The sequence below is a fragment of the Trifolium pratense genome, linkage group LG2, assembly GCF_020283565.1.
Source record: "Trifolium pratense cultivar HEN17-A07 linkage group LG2, ARS_RC_1.1, whole genome shotgun sequence".
Taxonomy (NCBI): domain Eukaryota; kingdom Viridiplantae; phylum Streptophyta; class Magnoliopsida; order Fabales; family Fabaceae; genus Trifolium; species Trifolium pratense.
Genome location: NC_060060.1, coordinates 36,004,060 through 36,026,289, shown reverse-complemented (window position 1 = coordinate 36,026,289; position 22,230 = coordinate 36,004,060). Strand labels below are relative to the sequence as shown.

The 22,230-nt window shown below is 33.2% G+C and overlaps 3 protein-coding genes across 4 annotated transcripts; all 3 read right to left on the bottom strand.

Moving 5' to 3' along the window:
• Nucleotides 1–1,295: 1,295 nt before the first annotated feature.
• Nucleotides 1,296–8,574, bottom strand: LOC123906933 (F-box protein SKIP1-like). 2 transcript variants are annotated; one of them, XM_045956967.1, is made up of 4 exons: nt 8,456–8,525; nt 8,093–8,425; nt 7,411–7,515; nt 1,296–2,026 (listed from the first exon to the last, which is right to left on the bottom strand). In XM_045956967.1, exons 2-4 carry the CDS (start codon nt 8,419–8,421, stop codon nt 1,558–1,560), a joined length of 903 nt encoding a protein of 300 aa, XP_045812923.1. In that variant the 5' UTR covers nt 8,422–8,425; nt 8,456–8,525; the 3' UTR covers nt 1,296–1,557. The 2 variants fall into 2 exon arrangements, with proteins under 2 accessions (XP_045812923.1, XP_045812922.1); XM_045956966.1 differs by having other exon boundaries at nt 8,093–8,574.
• A 2,184-nt stretch (nt 8,575–10,758) lies between these two features.
• LOC123906931 (UPF0057 membrane protein At4g30660-like) lies at nt 10,759–11,475 on the bottom strand. Its single transcript, XM_045956965.1, has 2 exons — nt 11,308–11,475; nt 10,759–11,198 (listed from the first exon to the last, which is right to left on the bottom strand). Exons 1-2 carry the CDS (start codon nt 11,395–11,397, stop codon nt 11,055–11,057), a joined length of 234 nt encoding a protein of 77 aa, XP_045812921.1. The 5' UTR covers nt 11,398–11,475; the 3' UTR covers nt 10,759–11,054.
• A 940-nt stretch (nt 11,476–12,415) lies between these two features.
• On the bottom strand, nt 12,416–17,588 carry LOC123906930 (ATP phosphoribosyltransferase 2, chloroplastic-like). Its single transcript, XM_045956964.1, has 10 exons — nt 17,197–17,588; nt 16,984–17,097; nt 15,498–15,563; nt 15,290–15,397; nt 15,096–15,179; nt 13,937–14,038; nt 13,684–13,797; nt 13,513–13,593; nt 13,225–13,344; nt 12,416–12,834 (listed from the first exon to the last, which is right to left on the bottom strand). The coding sequence occupies exons 1-10, from the start codon at nt 17,467–17,469 to the stop codon at nt 12,739–12,741; spliced, it is 1,158 nt and encodes a 385-aa protein (XP_045812920.1). The 5' UTR covers nt 17,470–17,588; the 3' UTR covers nt 12,416–12,738.
• Nucleotides 17,589–22,230: the final 4,642 nt, after the last annotated feature.

Here is a 22,230-nt window from a genome sequence, read left to right as displayed (position 1 = left end):
TCAGAAAAGAATCCTTTCAGGCAAGTGCAAAAGAAGCAATTCACTCTGCTATATCCATCCTAATAACAAAGGTGCATCAAATCTGATTATAAATAACGAACTTAACTACAAATCTAAGTGCATTCCCACAAACATTAGTACTTTTCTTATTACCTTAGCACCAGTAATCACTTGGAAAAATCACATTCAATCATCAAGTTGAAGATGAGTAAAACACTAGCTATACTGTTCTTTATGATATTCACCATCCTCACACATTCAGCTAACGGAAACACAAGGACCATAGACACGGGAGATTCTAGAACCTCCAAGCAACAAAATGAGCCTAAACGTAACCAATTTTGAACTTCTCGCTTACTAGTTTTTCTTTTACTCTCTTAATCTTATTTCTTGTACCCAAAAATGGCATACATATTGGACATTTTTATCACATACAATTTGTGTCTTACATGCAGCAATGTATATTTGTGTCTTACATGCAGCAATGTTGCCCAAGCAAAGGGAAAAGTTGATAAAGGGCCAAGTAACTTAAATCCACGCAATGTTCGGGGTCGATCAAACTCCAATTCAATCAAACCTTCATCCTTACTTGTGGCAACATTAAGGAATATAATTTTCATATTGCTTTTAGGACCTTGCTTCTTTTAAATTCCAATTACCTGAATGTTCATCTTCAATCACCTTGGTGTCCATGGCATAATTTAAGCTTACAGCTAATTCCCAAAGGTACAATCACATATATGATTTGCAAGACCTGTATTAATGTGTCAAATCAAAATCAAAATATTTACAATGTGTTAACAACCTGCTTTTAATTTGTACTGCTCGTTCAATCATTTTGGAATTCGCTATTCTATGAGTCTACCTGACTTTACCCAAAAAACAATTTAATAAACAAGCTGTTATCTTCTCGAATTCTATGAGTTAACTTTGGAGTTTAACAACCACGCTTTTAGGCTCTAGATCCATCACTTCGTCCACCAAGAAATCAAACAAATCTGGCTAGCAATTTAAATAAAAAATTCACCCGATCTTAAACTTCAGAATCACAACTCACCTCAATGATACTAGCAAATATTCAACAACAACCCATTAGTTGACAACCAACTTAAGTTCTAGTAGTAGATAAATTCCTACAAGGCTACTACTAGCATAAATGTCGCAACAGGTAGGCTTCTCTGAACAAGAAAGATACAAAAAAGTTAAACAAGGAACTTAAGAGCATAATACAATTTGTTATGGTTGATTGCTAACTAGAAGTCGAGAACATATAAGAAAAAAAGCAACAGCCAAAGTAAAGAGAAATAATCGTAATATTATTAGGTAAATCCATTATGGGGACCTGAGACAATGATCTTCTATACATACACATTACAGATACAAGGAAAACATACAAAATAGAACAGGAATTACAAAGACAAAGATCATAACTTCTGTAAGATATATTTGACTGGGTTGATGACCGAAGAAATCCGATTAAGATCTGCACAGAGCAGTAGGAAGAAGATGGGTTGATAGAGTCATAGCTTAAATCTTGGATAATCTTCTTATCAACGGTCAGATTCGGAAAATATCTGTTTGAAATCTCTCATCATATAGGTTCCAATGTCCATACCTTTCAGTGTGATAGACGGACCTTGGAATGTAGAAATTTGGCTTTTTTATGTCTTTCAGGCTCGACAAACTGGACGATGCATTTACAATGTCTCGACTAGTTAAGTTAGCACAGCCAGACAAATCCAAGTACTCAAGGTTAGGACACCCCTGACATATCAAATTGAGGCCTTTAGCCGTTAACTTGGAGAACCTAATCTCTAGACACTCTAGATGAGGCATAGAATTAGCAATAGCGGCAGCTTCAGCATCTCCATCTTGCGGACAAGCATTTAGATACTCGGCAGGAACAATCCCTACATGTTGGGATGGATCAAGCCAATTCATGAGATTTCTCTTGAGAACTTTAAGGTTGGTGCAATTTTTTCCAATCAGCACCAATGACTCGTGAGTTATCTCATAACAATAGCTGTTGAGACTAATGAAAGTCAGTAACTTAACAAGTTACTGCAGTACTATCCTTTAGTTAGTTAGTATTCAGTTAGTGATTAGTTTGTAGTTGGTTAGTAGTTTGTTACACATTCATAACTGAATGTTAGTTAGCTATTAGTTGGTTCATCTTGTATATATAGTTAACTCATTCTCATTGTAAAAACTAAGTGTGTAATAATAAAATTTTTCTGGTTCATGCTCACAATGAGCTTAACCGTTTCCTTCATCTTCTTGTTCAAGCTTCTTCTAGTGTTACAATGGTGTATCAATCACAGTTTTCACATGGTATCAGACCTCAAATTGAGGTATGCCATTGTTAATCATTGATTCAGGTTACACACTCCTTCAATTTCGTTTCTTTCGCTGCAATTTTTCCCAATTCTGCTTCTTGTTTCTGTTTTCCCCAAATTCAAGTTTGTACCCTTGAATTTCTCATTCTTTTTCCTCGATCTTGCATTGTTTTTCCATCATGTCTGTGGATAGCAATGTTGGTGCCTTCAATGGCGCAAGTTCATCCAATTCTCAGAATAAGGGTTATCAAAATGATACTCTTAACCCTTATTTCTTGCATCCGAATGAAAATCCTAATCTTGCTCTGGTTACACCTCTTCTCTCTGGCCCCAATTATCATTCCTGGTCTCGTGCTATGACTATGGCGCTTCGATCCAAGAACAAAATGCACTTCATCAATGGAACGCTTCCAAGACCAGATGATGATGATCGTGATTCTTTGGCATGGGATAGGTGCAACACTATGCTTTTATCTTGGCTCAATAATTCTGTTAGCCCAGAAATTTCTCAGAGTATTCTATGGTTGGATTCAGCTTCAGAGATATGGCAAGAACTCAAAGAAAGATTCTATCAAGGTGATGTTTTTCGTATCTCTGATTTACAAGATGAAATTTCATCTCTTAAGCAAGGTGATAGTACTATTTCTACTTACTATACCTCATTGAAAAAATTATGGCAAGAACTTGATAATTTTCGTCCAATTCCTGATTCACATTGTGTTCATAACTGTGTTCATGGATGTGCTGCTATTGCTAAGATGAAATCCTATAAAGAGAGTGACCAAGTGATTAGATTTTTGAAAGGTTTAAATGAGCAATATCATGTTGTCCGTTCCCAAATTATGTTGATGGATCCACTTCCAACTATAGGTAAAGTTTACTCCTTGCTTATTCAACAAGAGAGGCAGTTAGCTACCCCTGTAGATGAATCTAAGTTGCTAGCAGTTTCTGGTAATAATCACTATGCTGGTAGGGGTCATTCCACTCGTGGTAGAGGCACTAGGGGTGGTAGATCTTATGGTAATGGTGGACGTGGTAAAGGGAACAAACTCTGCTCACACTGTGGTCAAACTAATCACGTTGTTGACAATTGTTGGATAAAGTATGGATATCCACCTCATATGCAGCATCTCCAACATGATAGGGCTATCAACAACTGTGCTAATGTTGATGATGATGATGATGATGATGAAACTCCAACTGCCAATTGTGAAGATGGTAATAATGATCATAAAACTGGTAAATTCTCCTTTACTGCAGCTCAGCACAAGGCATTACTAGCACTTCTTCAAGGCTCCACTTCAATGCCTTCTCATAGCATAAACCATGTAACCACCAATACAGGTATCTTATGCACCATTCCCTTATCCAATAACTCTGATCAATTTATCTTAGATACTGGTGCAACAGACCACATTTGCTTTGATCTTAAATATTTTCAATGTTTGAAACAAATTCCTCCTATAAACCTCAAACTACCAAATGGAACCCTTGTGAATACTTGCCTTGCTGGTACAATCATGTTTGATCATCAGTTATACTTAACTGATGTGCTTTATTTTCCAAATTTTACTTTCAATCTTATATCTGTCCCAAAATTAACCAAAAATTTGCACTGTTCTTTGATGTTTAATGATAATAAATGTGTGATACAGGAGAGTTCATCAAGGAGGATGATTGGTGTAGCTGATTTGCTTAATGGCCTCTATATTCTCACAACACCCAAAGTTAGTCTAGGTCATATTCCAAATACTTCATGTATCAATAATATCAATAAAATCACTGATGTACATAGTTTAGAGTCACACAAGAATAGTGATTGTAATGTGTGGCACAAAAGGTTTGGTCATGCTTCAAATGACAAATTGATTGAATTGAATAAAAAATTTCCTTTTGTTAAAATTTCCAATTCTTCTGTTCCCTGTGATGCTTGTTTCTTTGCAAAACAAAAGAGGCTTCCCTTTACACTAAGCTCCACTAAATCTGCTTCTAACTTTGACCTAGTTCACATGGATATATGGGGACCATTAGCTATCCCTTCCATGCTTGGATTCAAATATTTTCTTACTGTTGTTGATGATAGAAGCAGATTTACATGGATTTATCTAATGAAAGTGAAATCAGAAGCCTCAACTCACATTAAATCTTTCTATGCTATGGTGAAAACTCAATTTAACTGCAATATCAAATGTATCAGAACAGACAATGGGACTGAATTTTTGCTTAAAGATTTTTACAATGAAAATGGAATCATTCATCAATGTTCTTGTGTTGCTACTCCACAGCAAAATGGCATTGTGGAGAGAAAACATCAACACATTTTAGGCACTGCTAGAGCCCTTTTGTTTCAATCTCATTTACCTAAAATTTTTTGGGCTCATGCAGTTGGTCACTCTGTACATATCATAAATAGATTACCTACTCCTTTTTTATCTCAGAAATCTCCTTATCAAATGCTTTATAACTGTTTACCTGATATTAATAATCTTAAAGTTTTTGGTTGTCTAGCTTATGCTACTACTCTTCAAACTAATAGACATAAACTAGATTCTAGATCAAGGAAATGTGTCTCTCTTGGCCTCAAAACCGGTGTCAAAGGACACATTCTCTTTGATTTACAATCTAGAGAGGTTTTCATTTCTAGGGATGTAGTGTTCTTTGAACACATCTTTCCTTTTTATACTAAAAATCAACACCAAATTGATCAAACTAATTCTGCTACACAGTCACCTATTCTTTATGATGACTTAGATATGCTATTCACTAATCATTCTACTCATCATTCATCTTCACCTTCACTTCCTCTCTTACAAACAGCTACTCCACATTCACCAACATCCATTCCATCTACTCATAGTCCAGATGATCATTCATCTCCACCTTCACCAACCCATGATCATCATTCACCCTGTGATCCTGTCATTGAGACAGATGTCATGATACCTACTTCTACAAATACTCCTCTCACTACCAGTTCCAATAGTTTACCCATCATAGCACCACCTTCCATTAACCCTGTCAGAAAGTCAGATAGAGTCAAACACCCTCCATCATATCTTCAAGATTACCACACCAAAATCCTGGGGAATATAAGTCATTCTGCATCTGATTCTACACATCCATCATCTTCCCAATGTAAGTTTCCTATATCTTCATTTATATCATATGATCATCTATCTCCTGCACACAAACACTATGCACTTAACATATCCACCCTCACTGAACCATCATCATATGAGGAGGCAATGTGTGATGAGAATTGGAAAAGTGCTGTTAATGTTGAACTGACTGCTTTATTGAAGAATAATACCTGGGATATGGTCAAATTACCACCTCATAAGAAAGCTATTGGATGTAAGTGGGTGTTCAAATTGAAACTACATGCTGATGGAACTGTTGAGAGACATAAAGCTAGACTAGTAGCAAAAGGGTTCACTCAAACTGAAGGTATTGATTACATAGATACATTCAGCCCAGTTGTCAAAATGACCACTGTAAGAACCTTCATGGCTATAGCTGCTTCTCAAAATTGGCCTCTATTTCAACTTGATGTTAATACAGCTTTCTTACATGGAGATCTTAATGAGGAAGTTTACATGAAACCTCCTCCTGGGTTGCCCCTTGCTCATCCTGACTTAGTATGCAAGTTACAAAGATCTCTTTATGGATTAAAACAAGCAAGCAGACAGTGGAATGTTAAACTCACTGAGACATTGCTTTCATCAGGTTATATCCAATCCAAAGCTGACTATTCTCTCTTCACTAAGAACACATCAACTGGATTCACTGCTATACTTGTATATGTTGATGATTTGGTCTTAGGGGGAACAGACATCGATGAAATTCATCAGTTGAAAGCTCTTCTAGATACAAAATTCAGCATTAAGGATTTGGGTTCTCTCAAATACTTTTTAGGATTTGAAGTTGCAAGATCCAAAACAGGTATTTCACTATGTCAGAGAAAATATACCTTGGATCTTCTTCAAGATTCTGGCCTACTTGGTACCAAACCAACCCCCACTCCTATGCAACCTCACCTTCAATTGCAAAAATCTTCTGGTAATGCTATCTCTGATCCCACTACATACAGAAGATTAATTGGAAGATTGTTGTACCTGACACACTCTAGGCCTGAGATATCCTATGCTGTAAGCAAACTTAGTCAGTTCCTTGATTCACCTACAGATGCTCATATGCTAGCTGGTCTACATGTTCTCAAATATTTGAAGAACAACCCTGGTCAAGGTTTATTCTTCAGTTCATCATCATCACTTGCTCTTAAAGGTTATTCTGACTCTGATTGGGGTGCATGCCCTGATACGAGAAGATCAACTACTGGTTTTTGTTTCTTTCTTGGCACTTCTATCATTAGCTGGAAAAGCAAAAAGCAAACTGTTGTATCAAGGTCTAGCTCTGAAGCAGAGTATAGAGCATTAGCTCAAGCAGCTTGTGAAGGACAATGGCTTCTATATCTACTGCAGGACTTTCAAATACCTCATGATTCTCCAATTATACTATATTGTGACAACAAATCAGCTCTTCACATTGCTGCCAACCCAGTCTTTCATGAAAGGACTAAACATATAGAAATTGACTGTCATGTGGTTCGAGACAAAGTCCAAGCCAACATTATTCACTTGCTACCTGTATCATCAAAAGAGCAGATAGCAGACATTTTCACTAAATCACTACATCCAGGTCCATTCCACACACTTCTAAGCAAGCTTGGAACCATTGACATTCATTCCAGCTTGAGGGGGACTGTTGAGACTAATGAAAGTCAGTAACTTAACAAGTTACTGCAGTACTATCCTTTAGTTAGTTAGTATTCAGTTAGTGATTAGTTTGTAGTTGGTTAGTAGTTTGTTACACATTCATAACTGAATGTTAGTTAGCTATTAGTTGGTTCATCTTGTATATATAGTTAACTCATTCTCATTGTAAAAACTAAGTGTGTAATAATAAAATTTTTCTGGTTCATGCTCACAATGAGCTTAACCGTTTCCTTCATCTTCTTGTTCAAGCTTCTTCTAGTGTTACAATGGTGTATCAATCACAGTTTTCACAATAGCTGATGTCCAATTCCCTTAATTTTGGACAACCAACAGCAATCTTAGAGATAGAATCATCAGTAACACGAGGGCAGCTTCTGATTGACAACACCTCAAGATTTGGACATCTACAAAAGAAAATGCCAAACAGCGCGAGGCTTCAGACGATGTACATACAGACATAAAAGCTAAATGCTCGAATATTATATTCGCGAATGAAAGCACAAAACACTTTGCATGAATAGTGTGTGTTTGGTTTTGGATTTTTTTTTTTTTTGAATGAATTGATTTTATAAAATTGTTTCTGGACTAAAAGTGAATTGAATGTAAAATGATTTATGTTTTGGATGCATTCATGTCAAAGTGAGTTGAAAAATAAATTTGAGGCTAAAATTCAACTGTAGATACAAAAGTTCCGAATTTTAGCTTTGAAGGTAAAATAAAAAAATTCTTAAGACAAAATCAATTCTACTCTGATCAAAATCACTTATATGTCACTGAATTCACTTTTGCCTGCTCCAAACATGAAATTAAACACATACAATATAGTATATTGAGATTAAAGGGAACCCAATTTCAGAGTCAAAAGCGATTAAAAAAAAATAATTGCAGACCCAATTTCCAATTTGAAATCACTGATCCTAGATTCTGGAAACAAAAACAAAGGGGACAAATGGGTAACTAAATTTGGAAGAAAGATTATACCTTTCTGCAACGAGAGTAAGAGAGCGATCAGAGCAGTGTCGAATGCGAATTTGGGTGAGGAAGAGATGAGTCCATTGAACAACAGATTGAAGCATGGAATCAATCTTAGACTCGAATTGGAGGGTCCACCAGCGAGGTGACTCGGATGGCGAGTCAAAGTAGGGATCGAGATTGAATACAGAGTGAAGAGATGGTTCGTTGAAGGCGTTGAACCATGATTTGCAGACAAGCATCGCACCGTGCCATTGATCTTCAACGGTGAGTCGAGATAGGATGTTGATGAGACACTCACGAGTTAACTCGCTCCACTCGGCCTCGTTTTCTTCCATTTCCCCTGTTTCTTACTTTCCTTAACAAAATTGTTGTGTTTCTAGCTAAGCTGCTATTGTTTGGATTAGATTGAAAGTTGGTTTTTTTGCTTCAAAAAAAAGGATAAGTAGTTTTTAACACGTGATTTGCAATCCTAAATTAGCACTAATTTGACACCAATTGATTGAACTCGACTGATTAATGAACTCTTGTTTCGAATAACTTTGGTTCGCTTTTTTAGAGCAACCATTTTTATCGAATTGTATTTATCTCGCAATCAAATTCAGAATTACCAAACTCCTTTTCGCTAAGAACTAATGAATTAAGACAAAATAAAGTTACTACTTCTTCCCTGAAAAGTTTGGTGTGACATTTACACCAATGAAATTTCTGAAGAGGCAAAAAAGGATATATGATCTTGAGAGAGCTTTTTGGCGCTCATATACTTCTTGGCGCTAATATACTTCTTCCCAAGCTTCTTTTCTAATTTTCTATTTTTATTCTTTAGCTACTTAATTAATGAATGTTATAAAAATGACAAATTTGAGAAGAAAAAAAAAACACTCCTTGATATAAAATTTTCAAGATTTTACACCAACTACTAATTAAGTAACGAACTGAGTTTTCGCTAATTATTCAAATCTTTAATGCTGAACATGTATATGTGTATGTCTTTAGACCTCTTTCACCTCTTGCTTCATAGTGGTAGGAATTGGCATAATAAATGTTAATCATTAAGATTTGAATAATTAGCCGGGGAACACTTTGATATTTTGGTGTTTTGTTGGAAGGATTCCGGCATCTCACATGGCTTTAGAGGGACGGATGGTATATCTATAAGTAGGAGTGTAATCGGTTTAGTTTAGAACAATTTTTAGTAATAAAAAAAAAAAAACCCGAATCGATGAAATTTTCATATGTTTGCTTTGGTTCGGTTTTTTAATGTTTTTGGAAATAAAACTGAACCAAACTAACCGGTTTGATTAGATTTAGTTCAATTAATCGGTTTCATGAAATATCACGGTTAAAATGATAAAACCATAGAGCCTAGTGTTAAACGTTTGAATTGAAGTATATCATGTTGTATTGTACTGACATAGTTGAAATATCACGATTCTAATGATAAAACTACAGAGGTTACTGCAGAATGTGGAAGCAGTAGCAGTGTTGATGTGGGATTTTGATGCAATTATGTGTATGTCTCGGAGCCACCACAATCGAAGGCTTGTCACAATAGGAACAGAGTGCTGAATCTTTTGGCGAAACAGACTCATTTACTATGGTTGTGAAGCAATTCTATTGGAATAGCAACCATTATTTGGAAAACATAAACTAAAAGATTGTGAGCTAGCAGATTATGTGACATATGTTCTGTTTTCAAAATTCATGTTTCACTTTAAAAAGAATCCAGTCTTTTGTTACGAAAATCACTTGGCAAGTTCACTGACTAGTGGTAATTAAAAGATTTCAAGAACAAAGCTTAGGCTAATCAAATCTTAGTTATACTACTTTTTATCAGGCTATATACATCAAACTAGTAAGTAATATGAAAAGTTGGAAACCAATAATAAAACATTGAAGAGTATTGTTAACACTAAACTCAAAATATCAAAAAAGATATCCAGATCCTTCACAATTTAACAAGTCATAAAATTGTTCATGACCTTTAGTTAAGCATTTAAAAATTATCAAGAGTTTTCTGTGATGGGCGATCTTCTCGTGAAACACATTTGGAGAAATCATCATTAACTCTCCCAAAACAAACAGACGCGATATGCTCTAAGTCTCAGTTAAGAATGATGTGATGTAAATAGATAAATTGTGAGCTAGCAGATTAAAATAGAAATTCATATGTAGAGATTTTCCATCTAAGGAAAAGAACTGGTTTTCTTTTACTGCAAAAACAAAGCTAACATTTAATTTGAAGAAGAAAAAATAGAGGAACATTTTTTGAGCATTATTAACCTGTTTGATTCACTTCAAGCAGCCCCAAAAATATATGGTTTTGACTTTCAAATTTCAAACCCATAAAACCCCCTTACAAGAACTAAAGATTATAGTAAGATATTACTATATTACTTAAGGTACTGTATGCAAAACTAAGACATGCGAAATAATGGAAAACAGAGAGCATCACAGAAGAATCCTGAATATCGAGACATCCAGACATCCGACAGGGAAAAGGAGGTAATCCTATGAAGAATTAAGTTCAATCAACAAATATTATAAACTTATACTGAGTAGTTAATGAACTGTCAAGCAAGCCATCACTCAACATCACTTCAAGGTCTTTATCTAGTGGCTTAAGGTGTCATTATTCTATCATAAACAAGATCAAATAATCATATCATACTATCTTCCACAATATAACTAACCACTTAATTTTTCATAATTTGATTCCATAAGTACTTATATATAACCATACAACCAACAATCACGTTACCATATAAATTTCTAAAAGACTTAAAACACTTGCTTGGGAGTACTTGTTCTCAACTAAAACATATAGAACGAAACAAATAATGCAAATTCAAAGTCTACTAGTAGTAGTACCAAGTTCAATCTCAATGAAAATTGAGAATTACAGATAATAATAAAATTGAAGTGATATCCATTACATAATGAAGAACACAATCACAATATGTGTTAGTTACTAGTATTGTGATTGTGCATACAAAGGACGCCTATATTCATCAAAGTACTGATCACGATCAATAAAGATAATTGCATAGAGAGCATAGATTATACCAGGAATATACCCTAGTATTGTAAGGAGCAAGCAAATGATGAATTCAACCTGCAAAACATACAAAATATTGGATCTGTCAATAATCATTTACAATAAACCTAATTATTATGCTATCAAAATTTTCAGATCCAATATGAGAGAGAGAGAGAGTACATACAGTGCAGCAACCATGGCGGAGACAAACACCTAATGGAGGGAGCAAGACAGCGATGAGAATCTCACAGCAAATTTCACAACGTGAAGGCATTTTTCAGTCAGTTTCAGAGAGAGAGAGAGAGAGATAATGAACTCATATATGTATGGCTTCTGCTAGTTCTTGTTGTTATCACCAAAAGTCTAACAATAATTACCTATTTTCCTTTTTCTTTTTTTTTTTGAAGCAATTACCTATTTTCCTTAAAATATAATTTTTGTCATCATCCCAAAAAATAAATCATTATATCTTTTTTCTCTTAGTGACTAAGTTAAACGATATGCATGAGTTGTGATCAAATAAAAAATGAAAATTTCTCATCCCACCTACCTACTTTCTCACCCACCCCCTGTTTTTCTATTTTTGTCTTTAGTCAAAAAATTCGGAACGCGTTTTCTGAATTTTTTTTTGCCTTTAAAAACAACTTCGGAATGTATTTTCCGAATTTTTTCCAAATTTGAACTAAAAAAATTCGGAAAACGCGTTCCGAATTTTTTGACCAAGGGCAAAAATGGAAAAACAAGGGGTGGGTGAGAAAGTGGGTAGGTGGGATGAGAAATTTTCTAAAAAATACGTAATTTGATTTGATCCGATTTTGTTACATGTGGTTTAAAAAATAATATTTTTTAAATTTTGATTGAGATAAATACCAAGTTGTTCAAGGTTTATTTTTCGAGTATCAAATTGAGATTCACAACTTTATTCAAAATATTAAAATAAATTTTCACTTAATATAGACCGTGCAGCTTTCCTAATCAAAAGATATGAGAGCAGTTAAAACACCCCTTCTACTAAATATGTCACTTTTTCAATGAACCTAAAATAATAATCGAAGAGAATACCCAAAAAAAAATATGATCAAAGAAAGTTTTTTTAGGAGTAACAGAAGAGAGTATAGTTTATTAACTATTTAGTCAATGATATCTTTATTTTATCACTATTTTATGTTTAGTTACGTAAATGAACAAATACTAATTAGTTAGTCAATTTTAATTTTGTTAATTGATTAATTAATGTTGGACATTACCGCAAGTTTTAAATTTCACATGCTTCAATGGCCAGCTCATTGAGGTAGGTGGTAGTAGCAAATATAAAATAAACTAAAGTTAAAAATTACAACACCATAGTTTAACTCTCACAATTGTTGAAGTTAAAACTTCAACCCTCCATCCCCACTTATCTAACCAAGTATAGCATTACAGAGAATTAATTGAAGAACATAAACTACAAGCTTGCTACAAAATTTTCAACATATAAAATGATGCAGAAGTGGGATTTTCCTCTATTATCGTCTTATTGAGCAAGAAATTAAATTTGATTTCAGTTTGCTACAGTTCCTTCTGCATTGATAGTTTAGAAAGAACAAACAACTGCATAAGTGGTACACATGTATGACTAAAGCCCAAGTTTAGAAAGAAGTTGACGCCATCTAGGAGTTTCCTCGTCAAAAATATAGGTCAAGGGTGATATGAGAACTCCGCTGCCTCCAATCTGCATCATATTAACGTAGTCAACAAGAAATTGATGAGATTCATGTGATAAATAAGAAAGAAATATAGTTTTTTAATATGCGTTCAAAGTTCAAACCATATGCATGGGATTTAACTAAAATGTAATGCCATATGATAAGCAAAAGTTTTGAGAAGAGTCCAATAACTTATTGTCATGCTTGCCATTGCCAAGGACAACAGGTCAGGGAATCACATAGACTAATAATAAATCCATACAACTGGTTTCTCGGCGTTCTTCCCTTTCAAACACCAATTCAACCTTAACTTTCTATTTTTTTTTTCTGAGTTGGCCCTACAATCTCACAACAATCTTCCCCTGCTTGAAAGAAAATCCAAACCCAACTGCTTTGACATTAGTTAAAAAACTCACCGCTCTCAATTGCTGTATAGACTTGTACAATGCTTTCTTGGGCACACATATGACTATGGCATAGTAGTCTGCTGATACCTTTCCATCGCGCTTGTTGAAAACGGGACTTACTGTGGGTCCCTGCAGATAAACAATCAAAGGGGACTCTTAAAATTAGGAGTGGTAAAAGAAAGATTATACTGCTCACTATTACAATGCACAATATAAATCAGATTATGCTAGTGCAGAAAGCAAATACAGAAAGGGAGAAGATCCTCCCCTAAAATGAATTAGGGTCCCATATCACACCTGCAACCCAGATAATGATGGTTGGCTCAGCACTCTCTCAGCAACTTCCTCTGCACTGCTTCCTCTCATGTTTGCAGTAACCTGCCAAATTTAGCATTAGAAAATGGAACAAAACGAAAGGAAGAAACTTATGTTTCGGGAGATCAGGAACTATAAATTCTATGTACGCACAGTGAACTGCCCCATGGCCCTCAGATGTGCCTCCAATCTTTCAAGCATCTCATGAGTGGTTTCGAGTACTCCATTTCGTCCGATCAATGATTTCCTGCTTGCAACAAGAGCAGCCTAAAAAGTGTTCAATTGTCAGAGTGGAACCAAATCTGATAAGGCATGAGAAGCGGCAATTTCCTGGTGCCTTTTTTAAGTAAAAAGGCAACAGGACAATAGATCATAGGCAAGGTCAGAAATTTTGATAATTGCTAACCTGACTTTCCAAAACAACTCCACCTTCAATTTCCTTCAAGTTATTTTCTTTCAGCGTAGTTCCACTACTTACAAGGTCCAAGATAGCATCTGCGATCCCCATCTAAATAGAGCAAAGACATAATTATCTAAATGAACCAAAAAGATCAGGTCAAGCATATGGCAGCAGCATCAATGAGATGGAGACGGTCATAAAGAAATTAATTACTTCTTTGCAGGTGCAAAGAAAAAAGGGTCTGAGAAGAAGATAACAGGGAAATATTTTATATGGGAAGAGGTTATAGTTTCTACTAAAAAGTTTCATTATTAGTATCATCATCATGAATCAACTAAAATCATAACTGAAATTCACACTACATAGATGTTGTCGGTTATCACTAAGAGCAGAGTTCAATGGCAACAAGTCTTGAGACCCAATAGTCAAACACAGACTCAATGTCACATCACTCCCCACCTCGGCATAAAACAGAAAAAAGAGCACAATGGAAGTTTAACAAACTACTCAATTCAATGGGGGTCCTAAAGACTCAATGTCAACCAGAAATTATAATTATATCAAACTACTCAATTCAATGGGGGTCCTAAATGCTTTACTTAAACAATGCTACAAAAACCAGTAACATTAACAAACGCCGGTCAACATGGCACATAAAGCTTTTCAATGAGAAAATATAGATGGGAAACAACAAAAGCACATAAAGCTTGTTATATCTTCAGAATAAAAAACACATTTAACGAACATTCAAGAAACCTATAATTTATAATTCTTGACAGTTCATAGCATATTTGTCATCCTTGAACACAGAATATTGACTATTCTATGTATATCTAACCACAAATTAATCAGCCAGATAGAATGCATCTTCAGTTTTACATCCTATGAAATTTGAAGATAGTCTGCTTCAGCCATTAGACATTAACATAATGCTTATCCTTGATTTTTGGGATCACAGAAAATATTCAAGCATATTAGTGTATTAAGCTATACAACAATGACGAAATTTATCAACAACTATAGCAGTCAAACTCCTTCCAAACCCCAATAACTATCATTTGATCTAATTCACTGCTCATAACAAAAGACAGAACAATAAAATATATGCTTTATAATCTGAAAACATAAAGGAATAACTTCTAATAAAACAAACAGTATCTCTCACCGCAGGAGCTGCCTCCAGTGCTCCATCAGCAGTTGAAAATGCCACATGCTTAATGCCATTATCTTTCATAAATTTAGGACCCAGCTGAACAGTGAGAAGGAAAGTCAGATCAGACTTTCTCTATTAAAAGGAAAACAGCAGAAACTGTATCACAGATAAAACTTAGAAACATCAGTTGAATGTGAATCACATACATAGGTGAATCCAGTTGCAACTCGCAGAGGCTTTTCTTCTGTCCATTGAGGCATTTTTGCTAGCTCCTCTAGTGAATTTACATTTTCAAATATTCCATATTGGGGAATCTGAAACAATGGGAGTTAATTAAGAAAGTTAATTGCACAAAGCAATGAAATGGAAAGGAGTAGGATCTAGCAGTTTCATAAGCATGTAATTTTAACTCACCGCAATGGATAAACGGCAATCACCGTACTCCAAAGCCTCGTGGACAACAATAAGATCTTCATTGCCCTGATAAAGGATAAAAATTATAAGATAATTTTTTTGATTCTCATGGATATCCTAGAGCATTGATCTGCAATTGCACTTAAGCTTAGGGGAAAAGAAAAGTTCCAAGCTGGAAAATTGTGGATGTAACTTAGATAGACAACATACAAAAAAGAAACACACGATTAGAATCGTCAATCAGGGCTAAAGCACACAAAGCTGTGTGAAATTTCAACACGTGCATAGATATTCTCCGTGAGGACCAGAGATGGATGCTACAAAGAAGAAGCAAGCTGGTCTTGACATATTTCTAATATTATGAGTAAGAGTAGCATCCTCAATTTTCAACTCGTCAGAGCTGTGAGAAAATAACTCTTTGCACAAAATGTGAATAGTCACTAAGTTACTGGTCTCAGTAGGAATTGCCGGTGAAGAAATGGAAAAGAGACAGTGATCTAATGCTTCTCTGAATAAATTGAAGGGATCAGATGAGTAGAGTAGAATGCATGCTTTAATTTAGTTTTAAGAAAATAATGGTATTAAGCATGGTCAATGATTTCCCTTTGCTAGTAATTTTGTAGCATTTGCCACATGTAGCATAGACTATGTATCCCGAAAAAACAATGCATTAATTGAGAACTGATAAGGGTAATTGCTGTAAAAAAATGAAAACTTTCCCTCCAATAAATCTCCTCTTTCACATTAACACATATATTATGTGTTGTGGTAGATGTATACTGCTTTGCTATCAATCTTAGAAACTATTTCAAATTTTTCAGAAAGCAAATATTTATTATAAATTATATAACAGAGCTGAACATAAATGGTTAGCAAAAACGTCGAAAAAGACTGTAAATTGTGGTACATAAAATCATTTCATTGGCACTAGGTTGATGGAAATTGAAATACCAGTGTCGAGTGTCCTTAATTAAATAGTGTCTGCTTGGTAATTCCAATAAGCTAGTTTATAGCTTATTGAACTAGCTTATAAGCTTGTTTGATAAAAATGAGACGTGTTTGGTAACAAGCTTCCCTAGTTAGCTTATAGCGTATTTTGAGATGCTATTTCAACTGGTGTTTGAGCTTATAGCTTATAGTTTTTTACATTTTTACCCTTATTATTTTCATTTTAGTATTTCTTTATTTTCTTAAAAATATATTAACTACCCACTAACTATCTACTTTTATGTCATTTTATACTTTTTTTTTTACCCAAATGTCATTTTATACTCTTATTACATTGAATCGTGTCGTTTTCTCAAATTATTATCGGTGTCACGTGTCAGTGTCGTGTTTGTGCTTCATAGGTTATCGGCTAGTTTTTCAGCTATCGGGTTATAGCTTAATTTTACCAAAGAGCCATATTATTATGCTTAAATGCATACTTAAAAACAAGTGAAATATTAGAAAATGAGATAATAAAATTTTGAAGAGATGGTCTGACCTGGCCAAATTCAGTGAGTATATCGAGTCCGACGATACCGAGATCAAGATCTCCAGATAACAATTTCCTTACAATGTCTTTGGGCCTCTGGAACCAGACTTCCAAGTTGGAAATCTGCAAAATCAGTAATACCAATAGTTGATGAACAAATCAATTGTTGATAATACCTGAACTAATAATGAATTTGAGCAATGTAACTAACTAGTGACTGACCTGAGGAATTTGAGCAACATACTGTCTGGGATTAACCTGCTTAACTGACAATTGACAATCCTTGAGAAGTTCGAGTGTATCAGAAGACATACGACCTTTGCTAGGTAAACCGAGACGGATCTCTTTTCTGGAGGAAGAGACTGTGTTCCCATTAAGAACTTGAGGATCGGAAATTGAAGCGGAGGAGGCATAGCAGCAATAACTATTGCTCCTCCTCCCAGAAGAGTTGTTGACGTAAAGAGGGAAACCAATTTGGCTCATAATCGTCAACATTATTATTGCTACTGCTACTCACCACGGATTGGTGTGTGACGTGAATTTCACGGATGCGGCGGCCGGCACCTCTGTGGATTGGTGGACAAGATTTGGATTCCGTATCTTACCATTTTTTTTATTTATTTAATAAAGGACTCGAGTAAACATTTCTTTGTTTTTTTGCAGTAAAAAAAAAACACTTCTTTTCTTTTTTTGATAAGCACGGATTTAATCTCTTAGTTAATGAAGTTAATGTTAATTTATTTTTTAAAAATTTCAAAATGGGTAAATTTTATCTCTTAATTTATACTCTCCGTTACTTTTTCTTTTTCTTTGTCGTTTTAGAAAAAAAAATAATAAATTAAGAAACTGTATTGTTGTATCTTATTTTCCTATTATATCCTTATTTTAATTTACTAATAATTTTCTTTTATTTATTTTTGCACACACTTTATCTTTCCAATAAATTTAATATATTATGTACCAAAAAAAATTAATATGTTATGTACCAAAAAAAACACTTTAGTTTTTTAAGGAGGGTGTATTGGATTGAGATTTTATGAGACAATTTTGGCAAAAAAAAATCTTGATGATTTTATGAGATTTTGTTGGACTATATTGATTTTGTGAGATTTTAAAGACTTTTTTACAAGGACTTTTTTACAATCAAGATTTTTAACACATGATTTGAATGGATTTTGAGAGATTTTTTCAAAAGACTCTTTTACAATCAAGATTTCATAACACTTTATATATTAGAAAATTTTTGTATATTAGGAAAATTTTAAAAGAATCAATAAATTTTAATAAAAGAAATTATATTTTTTTGGAATCCAAAGATTTTTATAAAAAAAACCTTACATTTTTTTTTAGGTATATGTTTCTTTTTTTTTTGTACATTTTTACGTATATGTTTCTAATCACCAATAAAAAAGTTATCACCACCACCACCACCATTGATGGAAAATAGAAGCAGATGAATGTGTGACGAAAAAAATTTGTTTGCCGTTGTAATAATCAAAACTTTGTAAAAAAGATATAGAATTGGTTAAAATATTTTTTTGCAAAAAAACATATTTGATAGGTAAAGAAGAAGAAAAAGAAGAAGAAAACCGGTATAATGATGATGAAAGTAAAAAGTCTTGAAGAGTTTGAAAAATTCTCAAGGCTTTTGGGGAGATTGTTGAAAAAGTGAACAAAGAAAAGAAGAAAAAACCTGGTGCAGTGATGATGAACTGTGAAAGTAATAAAGAAGAAGAAGAAATTTTATACAGTTGAAAGTAAAAAGTTTTGGAGAGTTCAAAAAAGTCTCAAGGTTTTTGGTGAGATTGTTGAAAAAGTCTGTCAAGTGTATTTTCAACTAAAAAGTCTCTCAAAATCCATTCCAAACAAGAATCCATCAAAATCGGTAGACTTTTGAATACCAATAGACATTTTAAAAGTAAGAACAAATCTCAATTGAATATCAACGGATTTTGTTGCCTTGAAAAAAAATCTTATTTATCTTGATTGAATACCACAAGATTTATTTAACTTTTTTAAAAGTCTTAATTGAATACCTCAAGATTTTTTTGTCATAAAAATGTCTTTTAAAATCCCATGAAATCTCAATCTAATACACCCCCCTAAATATATACTAAATCTTTTACGGTTTCAATAACTACTCCTAAATATTTGAAACTTATACGAGTGTATAATAGACAAAATATAATCTTAAATTATCAAAACGACAAACAATTTGAAACAATATTTTTTTCTAAAACGACAAAGAAAAAGTAACGGAGGGAGTAAAAACATACTATCATATTTATCTATTAGGAGATTGAGTTGTTTTAACAGTATAATGGCCCCTTTGGATTAACTTATTTTTAATCTTATTCGAAACAGCTTATGCAAATAAATAATTTTGATGTATTATTATAAGTTTGTCAAGGTAGTTTATAAGAATACATTTTTTATTAGTGTGAACTTATAAATTAACATAAAACCTCATTTATTTGCGTAAGTTGTTTTGCATAAGTTCAAAAATAAGTTAATTCAAACGTAACTAAGTTTGTGTAAAAAAAAGTTATAGGGTATAAGTTAATAGACTAAATTAATCAGTTTTAAAGTTCAATGAAGTTGGGTGTTAGCTTACAATTTATCAATTTTATAGTTAAAAAACCAAACTAGATTTTTAAAATAAGTTAAACAATTGAATAGGTATTTAGGTCTACAATAAATCAAGGTCATGAAATAAAAGAAAAATGATGAGTTAACTACAAAATTGTAAGATTTGAGTACTTCTTGTATTTCTTTTTTTTTTTTTGCTTATAAAAAAATACAAAATTGATCATTGACTTTGTAGGGTGCTCTCAAATATGTCACGTTAGACCTTATGGGTATTTTAAAATGATTTGTGACTCTATCAAATTTTATTCATATCAGTCATTTTGAAAGTACATTAGGGGCAAAATTGACAGTAATGAGTAGATAAAACTATGGACTAAATTGATAGTAACTTATTAAAGCAGAGACTTAGTTAATAGTAAGCAGGTAAAAACATGGACTAACGTGACATATTAATAAAGTCGATGAACTATTTGAAAGTGTGTTACAAATAGGATCGGTGTGATTGTTGTAGTGATTGCACTAAATAGTGACTGCAATCAATCTTAGTCGTCGATTCGTCGTATGGATCGATGTATGGCTTGTGAGAGAAACAAATATATAAAGTGATGTGATAGATGTGGAGTATATCCCCACGCATCATAAAAAATCACATTCCACAAACAAATAATCACAAGTTTCTTCTTGCTCTACAAACAATAAAATCGGCCAAAAACCCAAATATCGACCCTACAATATGCGAAAAACCATAAAAACGACTGCAAACACATCCACCTAAACGAATTAGGGAATGATGGTTAAAATATCATGACAGACTAAGTCATTTTTTTCAGGAAGATTGTTGAGAAAAAAAAGTACAAAGTAAAAAGATAAACTTTTAGAGAACAAATTTATTCCACATGATCGATCGTTCTAAACCGTTTGCGTTAACAAATGATAAGGTCCATAGTTGTCATTCATATTTGTCTTGAGCGTAAATGTGCAAAATCAAATTATCCAACATTAATTAAACAATATTCCACCAACAATTCCTCTTCCCAAACAAATATCCTTTATCGCCATCCTCCTCCACCAACCTTAATCTAAAGTTCTAAACATCAATGCCACAAATATATTCCTATGTGAAATATTTTGATTAAAAGAATTAATTAATGCGGTTTAAAATATAACAAATATAACAAAAAAAGAGACAAAATTATTCTCAAAACCTATACAAAGAATAGGTAATATTGAAGAGAATGAATTCGCTACAGCTCTCACTTTCTCCACCGTTGTGTATAATGTCGACACCATTTAAACATGGTGTGAAGCATGAGAAGAGAAGAGAGGGACCTGGTAGTGGTAGGAGTTTTGTTATGTCGATTTTTGTATATAGCATCACATTCATTCACAAATAAAAAGAGGGGAATGGAATAACTTTAATTTGTCCACATAAAATCTGTTATATTTGTTTAGTGTCACATCCAGATAAAATGCCAATGGATTACGAACCCTTCTTGGCACTGTTCATAGGCTTGTGTCAAAACGTATTTTAAAAATTACAGTAATATCTGATATGCATTCGTTGAGTATTTGGTAAAATATTATGGACAAAATTAAGTTAAAAAAAAACTATGAAAATTAAATATAGAAATCAAATAATTAAATGAGATATATTTTTATACTATATATTATCATTAAATAGGAGAATTTACTGATATCTATTTATATTTTTATTCTAAAAAATTTGATTTACTTTATTTGGAGGAATTATTTTACTAATTATTCCTATCGCTAAATCAAAAAAATTATTTACTACGAAAAAAAAAAGGATTTGGATCCTCTCAATTTCTATTCGTCTCAATCTCACCCTTTTCTGCACAATTGACAAAAAAATATAACAGTGCAACAAAAGTGGCGACAAAAAAGTCTTTGCTTTTTTTTTAAAAAAAAATTCTTAATCCTAGCTATTATTTGAAATCTAATGGTGGAAAGAGAAAAACACCTCCATAAATAAAAATACCCTATAAATATATGATTTGGCTTCTTTTTTTTAGAAATATATGATTGGCTTTAAATCCCTCATTTTTTTTTATTCCGATAAAAATTTAAAAGGAAAGCGCCGGAGAAAATCAATCCATTTATATTTACTTAAAAAAGAAAATAAAAATATTTGTATTTGACATATTAATATATATTCTTCCTATAAAAATGATATTATTTTTTTGAGTAGTGCTACATGGCACGACAAGCCATATGCACGACATGCACGACCGAATTGCCTTTACCTTTTTGAAATTATTGGTCTTTTTTTTTTTTTTTTTTTAACTTTAGATAAGGATCTTACTAATTTACTAGCTCTTTAGGGAAAAATTAGTAAATAATATTTTAGGATGATCAATTCGTTTAAGTCTTTTAAGGATGATGATCAATTCATTTTGATCATGTAAATTACAGACATGTATAATTTAAAAGATCAAAATGTGGTCCGCATGAGCTTATCTCAATTGACATCGCAGTTTAATGCAGGAATTGAGATTTGAATCCTAGACACTTTACTTGTTCACCATTTTTAAGGTGAAATTTCTAACAATTAAACTACTAGACAAAAAAAAAATCAAAATGTAACATTAATGAATTGGTCAAAGTAGTAAGAGTCTAGGTTCTCTAAGCATGCGGTCAGAGATTCGA